The sequence below is a fragment of the Hyla sarda genome, chromosome 1 (assembly GCF_029499605.1).
Source record: "Hyla sarda isolate aHylSar1 chromosome 1, aHylSar1.hap1, whole genome shotgun sequence".
Taxonomy (NCBI): Eukaryota; Metazoa; Chordata; class Amphibia; order Anura; family Hylidae; genus Hyla; species Hyla sarda.
This window is the reverse complement of record NC_079189.1, coordinates 612,153,650-612,169,530: the sequence shown is the minus strand read 5'-3', so window position 1 is coordinate 612,169,530 and position 15,881 is coordinate 612,153,650. Positions and strand designations below refer to the sequence as shown.

The window sequence follows — 15,881 nt, the reverse complement described above, 5'->3', positions numbered from 1 at the left end:
TACACTTCAGTAATACAGGTAAAGAGTACAGAACATGTAGTTCCCTGTACTGTAGGGAGCGCTACCAGACACCAGTCAGTGCATACACTTCAGTAATACAGGTAAAGAGCACAGAACATGTAGTTCCCTGTACTGTAGGGAGCGCTACCAGACACCAGTCAGTGCATACACTTCAGTAATACAGGTAAAGAGTACAGAACATGTAGTTCCCTGTACTGTAGGGAGCGCTACCAGACACCAGTCAGTGCATACACTTCAGTAATACAGGTAAAGAGCACAGAACATGTAGTTCCCTGTACTGTAGGGAGCGCTACCAGACACCAGTCAGTGCATACACTTCAGTAATACAGGTAAAGAGCACAGAACATGTAGTTCCCTGTACTGTAGGGGGCGCTACCAGACAGCCAGTCAGTGCATACACTTCAGTAATACAGGTAAAGAGCACAGAACATGTAATACCTCCCTTTACTGTACGGGGCGCTACCAGACACCAGTCAGTGCATACACTTCAGTAATACAGGTAAAGAGCACAGAACATGTAATACCTCCCTGTACTGTAGGGGCGCTACCAGACACCAGTCAGTGCATACACTTCAGTAATAAAGGTAAAGAGTACAGAACATGTAATACCTCCCTGTACTGTAGGGGGCGCTACCAGACACCAGTCAGTGCATGCACTTCAGTAATAAAGGTAAAGAGTACAGAACATGTAATACCTCCCTGTACTGTAGGGGGCGCTACCAGACACCAGTCAGTGCATGCACTTCAGTAATAGAGGTAAAGAGTACAGAACATGTAATACCTCCCTGTACTGTAGGGGGCGCTACCAGACATCAGTCAGTGCATACACTTCAGTAATACAGGTAAAGAATAGTACAGAACATGTAATACCTCCCTGTACTGTAGGGGAGCGCTACCAGACACCAGTCAGTGCATGCACTTCAGTAATACAGGTAAAGAGTACAGAACATGTAATACCTCCCTGTACTGTAGAGGGCGCTACCAGACACCAGTCAGTGCATGCACTTCAGTAATAGAGGTGATTTACCAGTAAAATGCTCATTCCGATTGGTCAGTTCCTCCAGTTGTGACACGTTTCACAGATGTGGACTGTCCTTAGCATTGTATGTTGAGTCTGGTTTCAAGTTGCAATGGTCCAGAAAAAAACATTGTATGTTGAAGCTATTGTATGTTGAGGCCATTGTAAGTTGAGGGATCACTGTATATGTTATGCATATAGTGTTGCTTGCCAACCTTATGTAGGATGCTTCTTAAAGTCTCGGTAATTCACTGAGGCAGAGAGGGCTGTGCATCCTTTTTGTACTCTCGGTTTGCTATTCCCGAAGGAGGACTCCATCTCTCTGGTGGTGCTGTCGTGACTATGAGGAAATAGAATTAATTACCGGCTTTTCATCTCCACCTCACAAACATTTGTTCAGTTTTTTTTGGTATATTTTATGGTGATACAAATTGTATTGTTACATCATAAAATTGAACCCACAAAAAAAGCCCTAATATGGCTCTATAGATAACAAATAAAATGTTATGGCTCTTAGAAAAAGACAAGAAAAAAACTAAAATGCTGGTCGGTAAGGGGTTAATACTCAAAAATAATCTTTTATTTTTGGCAGATTTTTGTACCAGGAGATCAGAGGAGAATCTTATATCTTCAGATTATAAAGCAGATGATGATATCACACAAGATACATATGAAGAACATTCCATTATCCCAGATACACCCTCAGCCCTTCACAGCCAAGATCTGTCATCTCATCCTTATATACAGGTCCCGTCTTCTCAGTCATCACAGGATGTTAAGCAAAAAAAGAAAAAGCCATTTTCATGTTCAGAATGTGGGAAATGTTTTACTCTGAAATCATATCTTGTCACACATCAAAGAATTCACACAGGGGAGAACTCCTTTTCATGTGCAGAATGTGGGAAATGTTTTATTCAGAAATCACATGTTATTGCACATCAACGAACTCACACAGGAGAGAAGCCGTTTTCATGTTCCGAATGTGGAAAAGGTTTTACGCAGAAATCAGATCTTATTAGACATCAAAGAACTCACACAGGAGAGAAACCATTTTCATGTTCAGAATGTGGGAAATGTTGTACTCAGAAGTCAGATCTTATTAAACATCAAAGAACTCACACAGGGGAGAAGCCATTTTCATGTTCAGAATGTGGGAAATGTTTTACTCATAAATCAGATCTTATTAAACATAAAAGAACTCACACAGGGGAGAAGCCATTTGCATGTTCCCAATGTGGAAAAAGTTTTACTGACAAATCAAATCTTATTCAACATAACAGAACTCACACAGGGGGAAAGCCATTTTCATGTGCAGAATGTGGGAAATATTTTATTCAGAAATCACATCTTACTAAACATCAAAGAACTCACACAGGGGAGAAGCCATTTTCATGTTCAGAATGTGGGAAATGTTTTGCTAATAAATCAGATCTTATTAAACATCAAGGAACTCACATGTGGAAAACGTTTTACTGACAAATAGGGCTGAAACAGCTAATCTATTAATCGGCAACTAATCGATTATGAAAATAGTTGTCAACTATTTTTTCATAATCGATTTATCGGTTGGTCGATTAGTTGGTCAGCCAATTTGTAATTTTCACATACACTTAGCGATTATCACTATGAATATATGCAGCCTGTTTTGTGTAGAGGGGCCCAGCACACACAATCTTCTGCTTCCTGCAGCTATGGAGAGTCCCCGGTTGTCGGGCTCTGTGCTAAAGGCCAGACTCATAATAGTTGTAGAGAGAAGATGCAGGAAGTGGAAGATTATCTGTGCTGCCCCCCCTCTTATTATGTGTGCCGGCCCCCTCTTATTATGTGTGCCGGCCCCCCTCTTATTATGTGTGCCGGCCCCTCTTATTATGTGTGCCGATCCCCTCTTATTATGTGTGCCGGCCCCCTCTTATTATGTGTGCCGATCCCCTCTTATTATGTGTGCCGGCCCCCTCTTATTATGTGTGCCGGTCCCCTCTTATTATGTGTGCCGGCCCCCTCTTATTATGTGTGCCGGCCCCCTCTTATTATGTGTGCCGATCCCCTCTTATTATGTGTGCCGGCCCCCTCTTATTATGTGTGCCGGCCCCTCTTATTATGTTTGCCGGCCCCCTCTTATGTGTTCTGGACCCCCTCTTATTATGTGTGCCGGCCCCCTCTTATTATGTGTGCCGGCCCCCTCTTATTATGTGTGCCGGCCCCCTTTTATGTGTGCCGGCCCCCTCTTATTATGTGTGCCGGCCCCCTCTTATTATGTGTGCCGATCCCCTCTTATTATGTGTGCCGGCCCCCTCTTATTATGTGTGCCGGCCCCCTCTTATTATGTGTGCCGATCCCCTCTTATTATGTGTGCCGGCCCCCTCTTATTATGTGTGCCGGCCCCCTCTTATTATGTGTGCCGGCCCCTCTTCACTAAATAGGCTGCTGGGGGCAGGTGGGATGGACAACAGGGAATGTGCTGCCCCTTCCTATCTGGCCAAAGGTAGAAACACGGAGGGGGCTATAGCCCTTACAAGGAAAAAAAAAAGCTCCTCCTCTCAGCCTCTGCATTTAGCCGACCTCACAATCTCTCCCTTAACCCCTTAAGGTCATCACCAAATTTTGCAAATCGGAACTGTGTTGCTTTATGCATTAATAATCAATAAAATTCCGAGATTGTTTTTTTGTGACATATTTTACTTTAACATAGTGGTAAATTTTTGTTGATACTTGTATCATTTCTTTGTAAAAAAAAAAAATCCAAAATTTCATGAAAAAAATTGAAACATCTGCATTTTTGTAAATTTGTAAAGAAACATGGCAAATAAATTATTAATTCACATATACAATATGTTTACTTTATGTTGCATTATATAGTGGACATGTTTTTAATTTTTTTTGTTTAAGTGTAGTTAAGTGTACAAAACTATGAAAAAGCATCATGAAACCCTGGAGTAAGAAGCAAATACATTCAAGCAAGTATGTAACACATAATACAATATGAGCCAGGAACATAGCAAAACCTTAGGAACTACACAGTCACAACAATGGCGGAAATATCACCAGTGGGGAATAGGGTTATAACAGTAGAAAACTCAACAGAAGGGCGGTACTTCCCACTAATAGTATGATCCTAGCACATCGAACCTGGTGAGGCAACTAAGGTCAAGTAAACACAAAGTGAATGACACAAAATACAGAAAATATACAAAACACAACAGAGAGGGGAGGAAAGAGGGATTACGGGTCAGGGGGGATCTCCATCAAAGAAGGGGTCCCATGGGTCCCAGATGTCAGAGAATGCTGCACCTGTATTGTTCCGGGAGGCTGTGAGTGATTCCAGGGATCGGATCTCCTGTATACAGGCCTGGAGGTCGTGCATCAATGGAGGAGCAGTTTGCTTCCAAAATTTCTATATTTGACCGGGTTCACACTGTGGAATCACCAGACAGCAAGAATTTCTGCCAGAGATTGCGCAGGTGGCACTAGGACCGTGTGGACTGCATTTCCGTCCCCATAGACGGCAATGTGTTTCTGAGAGGGCCGCAGAAAGATCCACTAAAAAATGCATTGCTGTTGTCATGTCTGTGTTCACATACAGCCATTGGATTTGCTTGTGTGTGAACAGTTTTATGTTCCCTGGCCAGGGAATAGTTAATAGCCTTTTGCTTGCTAGCCAATAGCTCCTGGGGTGTGTCTATATAATGTCAGCCCAGTCTAGCCACTGGGCTGGTGATACTTCATTATAGAGCTCTTGGTGAAACACTCTTGAGCTTTTAATCTACTATCTCTGTTTTAGCATGCACTATGTATTTTATGCGGCATGCTCTTAGTAGATTTTAAGCTGTGTTTGTTTAGTCGGTTATAGGATCTTTTTGCTACGTGTCTGTTCAAACTGTGTTTTCTCTTGTATCAGTTTATATGAAGTTCTGTGTTTTATATTTCTGTTTTCCTACTGGGCCAGCATCCTGTTTACACTGGATTTGTTATTAATGGCTACTTGGTTAGTGGAGTGAACAGTGTCCTATGTTAGATACCTGTTCCCTGTTAATGGGGACTCAAAGGGTATTGTTATTCCTGCGTCTACTGGAGGTGTTCTGAAGGGATAGCGATTCCTGTCTTGTGTTCAGTGTGAACAGTGTTCATCCTGTGTATCTAGGCATCCCTATTACCTGTCCATGGGGACTCCGTGTCTACTGGAGGTGTTCGCAGGGATTGCGATTATTCCTGATTAGCGATAGATCCCGTTTACCTGTCTGTGGGGACTCAGGGGGTATTGTTATTCCTGTGTCTACCGGAGGTTTTTCTAGGGGATTAAGCTTATTCCTGTTTTGTTCTGGAGTGTGTTCAGACTTATCCGTTTTCCTGTCTGGTGTTTTGAACTCTATATGTTTATTAGTTCTTTATTCAGATCTCTGGAGTTCTGTTCAAGACCGCTTATCTAAAGTGTCTTCTGTTCATGTCCGCTGATATAGTGTACTCTGTACTAACTCTGATCTGTGTCTTCTGAACTTTATACTAGAGAGTTCTATGTTCCTGGTTTGTGACCGACTATTTATTAGTATGTGTTTTAGTTAGAAAAAGAAAAAAAAAAGAACATACAAATCCGAAAACCGACTAAACACACACAGCTTAAAAGGAAAACTGTCAGCTTTCTTTCCCCGCACTAACCAGCGGTACAGCGGAATATTGATGAACTGGGTGTTGCTGCGGCCCGGCACTGACATCAGAGTGCCAGTTAGCACCTTATTTGAATATACCGATTATAGAAGATAACGGACGAACGGCGCGGCGGATCTGGGCACGGTAAGGATCAGACTGATCAGCATTTCCATGCGGATTACCGTTTTGGAGGTTAAATTCAACGAGACTCTGCTGTTCTGTGCAAATGGCGGAATTTCTGTGCCAAATGTTTCCATTTTCCAACTTATTATGTGTGGTGCATTCCAGATTATGTATCTGAAGATAATGGAGCTGCTCAGAGGAAGGAAACCCATGTCTAGAGCTCAACTGGTCACATGACTATAGGGAGCGAGTGAAGGGATCTACAACATCCGCATAGAAGAAGAGTACCCCCCCCCTCCTGAACCCCACCATTTCTGAAGTCTAACCAGCAGGCAGCTCCGGATGAGAAAAGACAACAGTGGAGAAGAGGGAGAGAAGAGCTTAAACGTACACCACAGTAACCTCAAATATACTTGGAAAGGGCCATGGGGCCCAGGAGGGATCCCGGAGAGGCCGCAGAGGGGAAGAGGACCACAGAAAAGATTTTGGGTGGATAGGAGCTAGCCAGAGCTTCTCGGTCTCCATTCATTTACTATATGCATGTGTCACGATACTGGTGGATACTGGTGGATACTGCTGGAGACCAATGGCAGAGACTAGGCCAAAATGCAGGAGACTTGCACAGGAGTAGCAGGAAGATAAGCAGAGATCCAGGAGAGGTATCAGGAGGAGACTTGATAATCCATCAGCAGGTACACAAGGTTAGCAGGGTAAACCGCAAGTGGAGGAACAGACCCGAGAGCAAGTTCCAGGCTAGAGGACTGTACAGGCAGGAACACAGACACAATACTCAAGCACTGAGCAACAGGCCTGAGGGGTTTATATATCAGACAGGAAGTAAGATGGCACCCAGCTGAGACACAATCCACCATCTTGACTGAGGGAAAACTTAAGGGAAAACCAGTCCAAACTAAACAGGCATTGCAAGGCTATTCTTGACATTACTCCCACCTCAACAGCGGCCTCTGGACATGACCTGCCACGGCCTCCCAGGATGTCTTTGAGGAAACTGTTTGATCAGTCGGGGAGCATTAATATTACTTACAGGTTCCCAAGAATTTTCTTCAGGCCCATAACCTTGCCACTTAACGAGGTACTGTAGTTGGTTCCTGAAAATTCTAGAGTCCAAGATTTCTTCTACAATAAACTGTTCTTGCCCATCTACCTCCACTGCATCAGGAGGAGAAGGAATACGTTCCGGAAAAGGGTTGAGCACAACAGGTTTTAACAGAGACACATGAAAAACAGGATGAATCTTCATGGATCATGGGAGTTGGAGCCGAACAGCTACTGGACTAGTAATCCGGATAATCTTATAAGGCCCAATAAACTTCTGTCCCAGTTTTGGAGAAGGCACCTTAAGTTTCAAATTTCTGGTGGAGAGCCATACTTTATCTCCTACCTTAAACATTGGTGCTGGCCTACGAAATTTATCTACCGCCTTCTTGTAATTAGTTCCAAATTTTGCTGTAACTTAGAGATCCTTTCCGCAACTGCAGGCATAGGTGAAACAGCAGGGAATTTGGGTAGAATATTTGGGTTATATCCCAAATTCGCAAAAAAAGGAGTTTGCTTAGTGGAGGCATTTTGGGAGTTATTGTAGGAAAACTCAGCCACCGGGAGCAGATCGGCCCAATCATCTTGTAAATGACAGATATAGCATCGTAAGTACTGTTCCTGGGTCTGATTTGTGTGCTCAGTTTGTCCATTAGATTGTGGGTGAAAGGCGTTTGATAAGTTAACCTCAATATCAAGTGCTGAACGAAAACTTTTTTGATGTAAACTGTACCCCACGATCTGAGATAACTTCATCAGGAACTCCATGAAAACGAAATACATTCTGAACTACAAGGTCAGCAGTGTCTTTAGCGGAAGGTAAGCCGGTACATGGAATGAAGTGTGCAGCCTTGGTGAGCCGGTCAACTACTACCAGAATTGTATTTTTTCCCTTAGAGGTAGGTAGATCTACGATAAAGTCCATGGAAATGGAACCCCAGGGACGAGAGGGGATCGGCAAAGGCTGTAACAAACCCAAGGGTGAAGAACGTGGAGTCTTGCATCTAGCACAAACGTCACATGACAATACATATTTTCTTATGTCCTGTTGATAATTGGGCCACCAAAAGTAACGAGATAGGAATTCCTGTGTCTTCTGCACTCCCTTGTGCCCAGCAATCTTAGAATCATGGGCAAGTTTTTGAATTTTCAATCTTACTGTTTCAGGTATATATAGCTGCTGCCCGTGGATCCACGTCTTGTTCTTAAGCGTTAAATGCACCTCATCAGGTGGTTGAGACAGCAAGGAATCTGTTTTATAGGCCTCTTTTATCTCTTCCATCAAGTCCTTATTATGGATTACTCCCACAAAGTTAGACTCAGAAACAATAGTTTTGGGTGGAATAATAGAAGTAGAATCATTGGAAAAAATTCTAGATAGAGCATCCGCTTTGCCATTTCGGGAACCAGGCCGGTATGAGATTACAAAGTTGAATTGGTTGAGAAAGAGACTGCAACGAGCCTGGCGAGGAGATAGACACTTGGCAGATCTAACAAATTCCAAGTTACGGTGATCAGTTAGAACAATTATTTGCTGTGAGGTTCCTTGAAGATGATGCCTCCATTCCTTGAAAGCTGCAATAATGGCCAACAGTTCTTTATTCCCCACATCATAGTTCTTCTCAGCGGGTGATAAACGTCGGGAGAAAAAGGCACAGGGATGCAATAAACCCTAGTATCCTGCTCTCTGCGACAGAATAGCATCTACTTCCACAATGAAGGCACATTCTGGGTCGGGATGAAGTAACACTGGGGCTGTAGTGAACTTAGACTTTAGGAGACAAAAGGATTCTTGTGCTTGAGAAGACCAGGCAAAGGCATTTCTTTTCTTAGTCAACTGTGTAATAGGAGCAATGATCTCTGAGAAATTCCTAATAAAACGTCTATAGAAATTGGCAAAACCTATGAAACGTTGAACATCTTTTATGTTTTTGGGGGTAGGCCAGTCTACTATTGCTTTAATCTTGCTACAGTCCATGTGTAGGCCACGGGGTGAAATTATATAACCCAGAAATTGGATTTCAGTCTGATGAAATTCACATTTTTCAATTGTAATGTAGAGTTGGTTCTCCCTTAAACGGTCCAGAATCAGTTTCACATGTCTCTGATGTTCTTCCATAGAGTTGGAGAAAATTAAGATATCATCCAAATAGATGACTACAAACTGATCCAAAAGGTCTCTGAAGATATCATTGATGAGATGTTTTAAGGTAGTAGGGGTGTTGCAAAGACCAAATGGCATAACAAGATATTCAAAATGTCCATAACGTGACCTTATGCGGACCAAGTTAGAAGCGCCACGCAGGTCTAACTTGGTGAACACCTTTGCATGACGCACTATCTCCAAGAGCTTCAGAATCAATGGTAGAGGGTAGCGGTTCTTGGTTGTAACTTTGTTACGTTCCCTGTAATCAATGCAAGGTCTTAGAGAACCATCCTTCTTTTTGACAAAGAATATGGGAGCCCCTGCAGGTGAGGAGGATGGGCGGATGAACCCCTTAGCCAGATTTTCTTCTATGTAGTCCTTGAGGGCTTTTAGTTCAGGGTCTGCCAAAGGGTAAATGTGTCCAAAGGGTATAGGGGCAACAGGAAGCAATTCTATGGGGCAGTCATAAGATCGATGTGGGGGAAGCTTGTCTGCATTTTGTTTCTTGCACACGTCCGCATAATCCTTATATACAGAGGGTAATTCTACCATTTTATTATCTTCAACTGGTTCTTTAGAATCTTGTTCAGAGTGCTCTGTCAAAAGACCATTCCCCCCAGGGAAACTTATTTCTTTAGTTTCCCAGTTTATGACAGGGTTCTGTGCTTGCAACCATGGTAGGCCTAAAATAACAGGAAAATGTGGAGACGAGATCAACAGGAATGAGAGGACTTCACGGTGCTGGGGTGTTATAATGATCTCAAGTGGTTCCGTCTCTTGATCCACAGGCCCAGAGCTCACTGGAGATCCATCTACGGTTTCCATTACCACGGGTGAGAGCTTTTTGTTAAATCTGACCCCATGCTTTTGGGCAAAAGAAAGGTCCATGAAATTGCCAATAGCTCCAGAATCCACCATAGCAGAGGTAGAAATCCACTGAGAATTAGTCAGAAACTTAATAGGAAGAAGGCAGTAGGAATCTTTATTTTCTTTCTTAAAATGAGGGGCCACCGATGAGATGGAATGGACAGCTGCTTTCTCTGATAATTCTGTTTCAGAAACAATTGATTCCCCGTCCACAAAGTCAGGATCCGTAATGGCTGCCACCAATCTCCGAGGGCGGCTAGGGCAGTTGATAAGAAAGTGATCAGATTTTCCGCAGTAGAAGCATAAACTTTCCCGGAGTCTATGCTCTCTTCTGTCAATGCTTTCACGCCTTAGTATGGAATCTACTTGCATCGGCTCACTTCCCGATTCCCTTTGAATCTTTCCTTGCGGTTCCTTAGAGATAGTGACGGGGAAAGAAGGGTACTGCTTAGTATCAAAATTCAAGGTAGCCCATTTCTCTTGTCATCGTTCAGACAGTCGGGTGTCAATCCTAATACAATGGTTATTAAAGGCGTCTAAGCCTAAAGGGGCCTCTGCACGGGCAAGTTCATCTTTTAATGCGCTGGAGAGTCCTTTCCTAAAAAAATACATTTTCGCTGCGTCATTCCAATCAGTGTCGATAGCCCACCTCTTGAACTTCATTGCATACTCGGTGACAGGTCGTCTGCCTTGGCGCAATGCTAGTAGTGCTGCTTCAGCCGTAGCACCTCGATTAGGGTCATCAAACATTTGACTCATGGCGTCGATGAAATCTTCAAGGTTGTTCAGCCAGGGGTCTTGGGTCTCAATCGATGGACTAGCCCAGGCAATGGCTTTATGTGTCAGCAGCATAATGATACACAGGACTTTAGACCGGTCACTAGGAAACTGGGATGAATTTGCATCAAAGTATAGCCTACATTGATTGAGGATTCCCCAGAATTTGTCGCGGACTCCGCTAAATCTGAACGGCGGCAACTTAGGACTCATGACAGGCACGGAAGTAGATGGTACAGAAGCTTGAGCCTCCAAGTGGGCTATCCGGTCAGATAATGTCTGCACCGTCCCACGTAGCTCTTGAATTGTTTGTCCATAAATGTGGACCTTGTGAGAAGCCTGTCCTTCAAAGGCATCATATTTGTTTTTTAACACCTGCATCTCGGTGTGCAGATTAGCCAGAGTAGTCTGCAGCTGCTTAATGCGAACCTCCGAACTCCCAGTCCCAGCGGACTCCATTGTAGGCTTGAGTATCCTGTCACGATACTGGTGGATACTGCTGGAGACCAATGGCAGAGACTAGGCCAAAATGCAGGAGACTTGCACAGGAGTAGTAGGAAGATAAGCAGAGATCCAGGCGAGGAATCAGGAGGAGACTTGATAATCCATCAGCAGGTACACAAGGTTAGCAGGGTAAACCGCAAGTGGAGGAACAGACCCGAGAGCAAGTTCCAGGCTAGAGGACTGTACAAGCAGGAACACAGACACAATACTCAAGCACTGAGCAACAGGCCTGAGGGGTTTATATATCAGACAGGAAGTAAGATGGCACCCAGCTGAGACACAATCCACCATCTTGACTGAGGGAAAACTTAAGGGAAAACCAGTCCAAACTAAACAGGCATAGCAAGGCTATTCCTGACAGCATGGTACATAGACCAGGCGACCAGATGACAAAGGGGTGCAGCCATGTAATTTTTTGTACTGTCTGATACTGCTAGCCACCCCCATAGACTAACCTGCCATCATCACTAACATAGGCATCACTAACATCAGCAAATAGGTAGATTTCGAATTCCCTGTTGTGCAACAGGAGAACAGAGATGCTCAGGGGTTCAATACAGAGTACAAATATTAGTGGGGACAGTGGACACCCCTGTCAAGTCCTGTTGAAGTCTTTTCTGCATTCAAACTGAGCATCAGGGCCCAATCTGACTGACGATTGATGATGTCTATGACCCTCCTTGTATTATCCCCACCTTGATGACAGGGAACAAAGCCCACCTGCTCCTTATGAACAAGGGATGGGAGGTGGTAACAAAGCCTGGCAGACAAAATTTTAGCAAATATGCACATACAGCTCAGCTACATGTACATTACACATATACAGCTCTACTGTGTACACATACAGCTCAGCTACATGTACATTACACATATACAGCTCTACTGTGTACACATACAGCTCAGCTACATGTACATTACACATATACAGCTCTACTGTGTACACATACAGCTCAGCTACATGTACATTACACATATACAGCTCTACTGTGTACACATACAGCTCAGCTACATGTACATTACACATATACAGCACTACTGTGTACACATACAGCACAGCTACATGTACATTACACATATACAGCTCTACTGTGTACATATACAGCTCAGCTACATGTACATTACACATATACAGCTCTACTGTGTACACATACAGCTCAGCTATATGCACATTACATATATACAGCTCTACTGTGTACACATACAGCTCAGCTACATGTATATTACACATATACAGCTCTACTGTGTACACATACAGCTCAGCTACATGTACATTACACATATACAGCTCTACTGTGTACACATACAGCTCAGCTACATGTACATTACACATATACAGCTCTACTGTGTACACATACAGCTCAGCTACATGTACATTACACATATACAGCTCTAATGTGTACACATACAGCTCAGCTATATGTACATTACACATATACAGCTCTACTGTGTACACATACAGCTCAGCTACATGTATATTACACATATACAGCTCTACTGTGTACACATACAGCTCAGCTACATGTACATTACACATATACAGCTCTACTGTGTACACATACAGCTCAGCTACATGCACATTACACATATACAGCTCTACTGTGTACACATACAGCTCAGCTACATGCACATTACACATATACAGCTCTACTGTACACATACAGCTCAGCTACATGTATATTACACATATACAGCTCTACTGTGTACACATACAGCTCAGCTACATGTACATTACACATATACAGCACTACTGTGTACACATACAGCTCAGCTACATGTATATTACACATATACAGCTCTGCTGTGTACACATACAGCTCAGCTACATGTACATTACACATATACAGCACTACTGTGTACACATACAGCTCAGCTACATGCACATTACACATATACAGCTCTACTGTGTACACATACAGCTCAGCTACATGTACATTACACATATACAGCTCTACTGTGTACACATACAGCTCAGCTACATGTACATTACACATATACAGCTCTACTGTGTACACATACAGCTCAGCTACATGCACATTACACATATACAGCTCTACTGTGTACACATACAGCTCAGCTACATGTACATTACACATATACAGCACTACTGTGTACACATACAGCTCAGCTACATGCACATTACACATATACAGCTCTACTGTGTACACATACAGCTCAGCTACATGTACATTACACATATACAGCACTACTGTGTACATACAGCTCAACTACATGCACATTACACATATACAGCACTACTGTGTACACATACAGCTCAGCTACATGTACATTACACATATACAGCTCTACTGTGTACACATACAGCTCAGCTACATGTACATTACACATATACAGCTCTACTGTGTACACATACAGCTCAGCTACATGTACATTACACATATACAGCTCTACTGTGTACACATACAGCTCAGCTACATGCACATTACACATATACAGCACTACTGTGTACACATACAGCTCAGCTACATGCACATTACACATATACAGCACTACTGTGTACACATACAGCTCAGCTACATGTACATTACTCATATACAGCACTACTGTGTACACATACAGCTCAGCTACATGTACATTACACATATACAGCTCTACTGTGTACACATACAGCTCAGCTACATGTACATTACACATATACAGCTCTACTGTGTACACATACAGCTCAGCTACATGTATATTACACATATACAGCTCTATTGTGTACACATACAGCTCAGCTATATGTACATTACACATATACAGCTCTACTGTGTACACATACAGCTCAGCTACATGTATATTACACATATACAGCTCTACTGTGTACACATACAGCTCAGCTACATGTACATTACACATATACAGCTCTACTGTGTACACATACAGCTCAGCTACATGCACATTACACATATACAGCTCTACTGTGTACACATACAGCTCAGCTACATGCACATTACACATATACAGCTCTACTGTACACATACAGCTCAGCTACATGTATATTACACATATACAGCTCTACTGTGTACACATACAGCTCAGCTACATGTACATTACACATATACAGCACTACTGTGTACACATACAGCTCAGCTACATGTATATTACACATATACAGCTCTGCTGTGTACACATACAGCTCAGCTACATGTACATTACACATATACAGCACTACTGTGTACACATACAGCTCAGCTACATGCACATTACACATATACAGCTCTACTGTGTACACATACAGCTCAGCTACATGTACATTACACATATACAGCTCTACTGTGTACACATACAGCTCAGCTACATGTACATTACACATATACAGCTCTACTGTGTACACATACAGCTCAGCTACATGCACATTACACATATACAGCTCTACTGTGTACACATACAGCTCAGCTACATGTACATTACACATATACAGCTCTACTGTGTACACATACAGCTCAGCTACATGTACATTACACATATACAGCACTACTGTGTACACATACAGCTCAGCTACATGCACATTACACATATACAGCTCTACTGTGTACACATACAGCTCAGCTACATGTACATTACACATATACAGCACTACTGTGTACATACAGCTCAACTACATGCACATTACACATATACAGCACTACTGTGTACACATACAGCTCAGCTACATGTACATTACACATATACAGCTCTACTGTGTACACATACAGCTCAGCTACATGTACATTACTCATATACAGCACTACTGTGTACACATACAGCTCAGCTACATGTACATTACACATATACAGCTCTACTGTGTACACATACAGCTCAGCTACATGTACATTACACATATACAGCTCTACTGTGTACACATACAGCTCAGCTACATGCACATTACACATATACAGCTCTACTGTGTACACATACAGCTCAGCTACATGCACATTACACACAGCTCTGCTGCAGACATATATAACACACACATACACAGCTCTGCACCACGCACATCACACACACACAGCTCTGCTGCATACACATAACTTCAGCTCATCCAGCAGCGATCACAACCAGCACAGCAGAGTCCTGCATACACTGAGCAGATGAGCCTAGAGCAGCAGCCACTGATCATGTGACTCCTCCTCCTCCATGTGACTGATCACATGACGGTGACATCATCGCAGGTCCTGTAAGCTCACGGCTCCTGTACAGTCTGCAGGTGGAGGTATATACGATTGTGGTGACATCAGGAGCGCTGGGGGAGGAGACATTACTATTAACCCCTTCAGGTCCATAAGGGACAAGATCCAGAACTTTCTGTGTATTTATCTCTGTGGCCGTGTGTTTTTTTCTTCTATTGACGTGTCTAGATCCGTGCTCTCAAATCACGCAAGTGTTAAAAAACTGTGCACGAGGATGCGGTCTATTGCAAGACCTTCTCCCACAGGAGTGAGGCCCCCAACAAACCAAACCCTTCACCTCTGGGCCGAAAGGCACCTGCAAGATTCCAGGTACAACGTCTCCTTTCACCAAAGCTACTCAGGTACCGAAAATGTTTCTGGCGAGCAGCTAAATGTCAACAAGGTTGCTACCAAGGAACTAGTAAAACCGGTTTGACAATCCTACTGAAGCAGGAATGCCACAGGGCAGGGAGGTGAGGAACCTAAAGGCCACACACACCTCCACAGGAGGGACACCCAGAAGGGCAACCACACCCTGACTAATCCTAGTGAACGAAGAAACACAAAACGAGGACACGTC

General features: G+C 43.2%; 2 protein-coding genes across 2 annotated transcripts in view; both read left to right on the top strand.

Annotated features, from left to right (window-relative positions):
• Nucleotides 1–3,002, top strand: part of LOC130298779 (oocyte zinc finger protein XlCOF6-like) — a 45,668-nt gene extending 42,666 nt beyond the window's left edge. Inside the window, exon 8 of the mRNA XM_056551365.1 lies at nt 1,900–3,002. Within this exon, the coding sequence (XP_056407340.1) occupies nt 1,900–2,515 (616 nt within the window). The 3' untranslated portion in view covers nt 2,516–3,002. The remainder of the gene's footprint in view (nt 1–1,899) is intronic.
• Nucleotides 1–15,881, top strand: part of LOC130306275 (zinc finger protein 268-like) — a 189,915-nt gene that overhangs the window by 139,436 nt on the left and 34,598 nt on the right. The window lies entirely within an intron of this gene.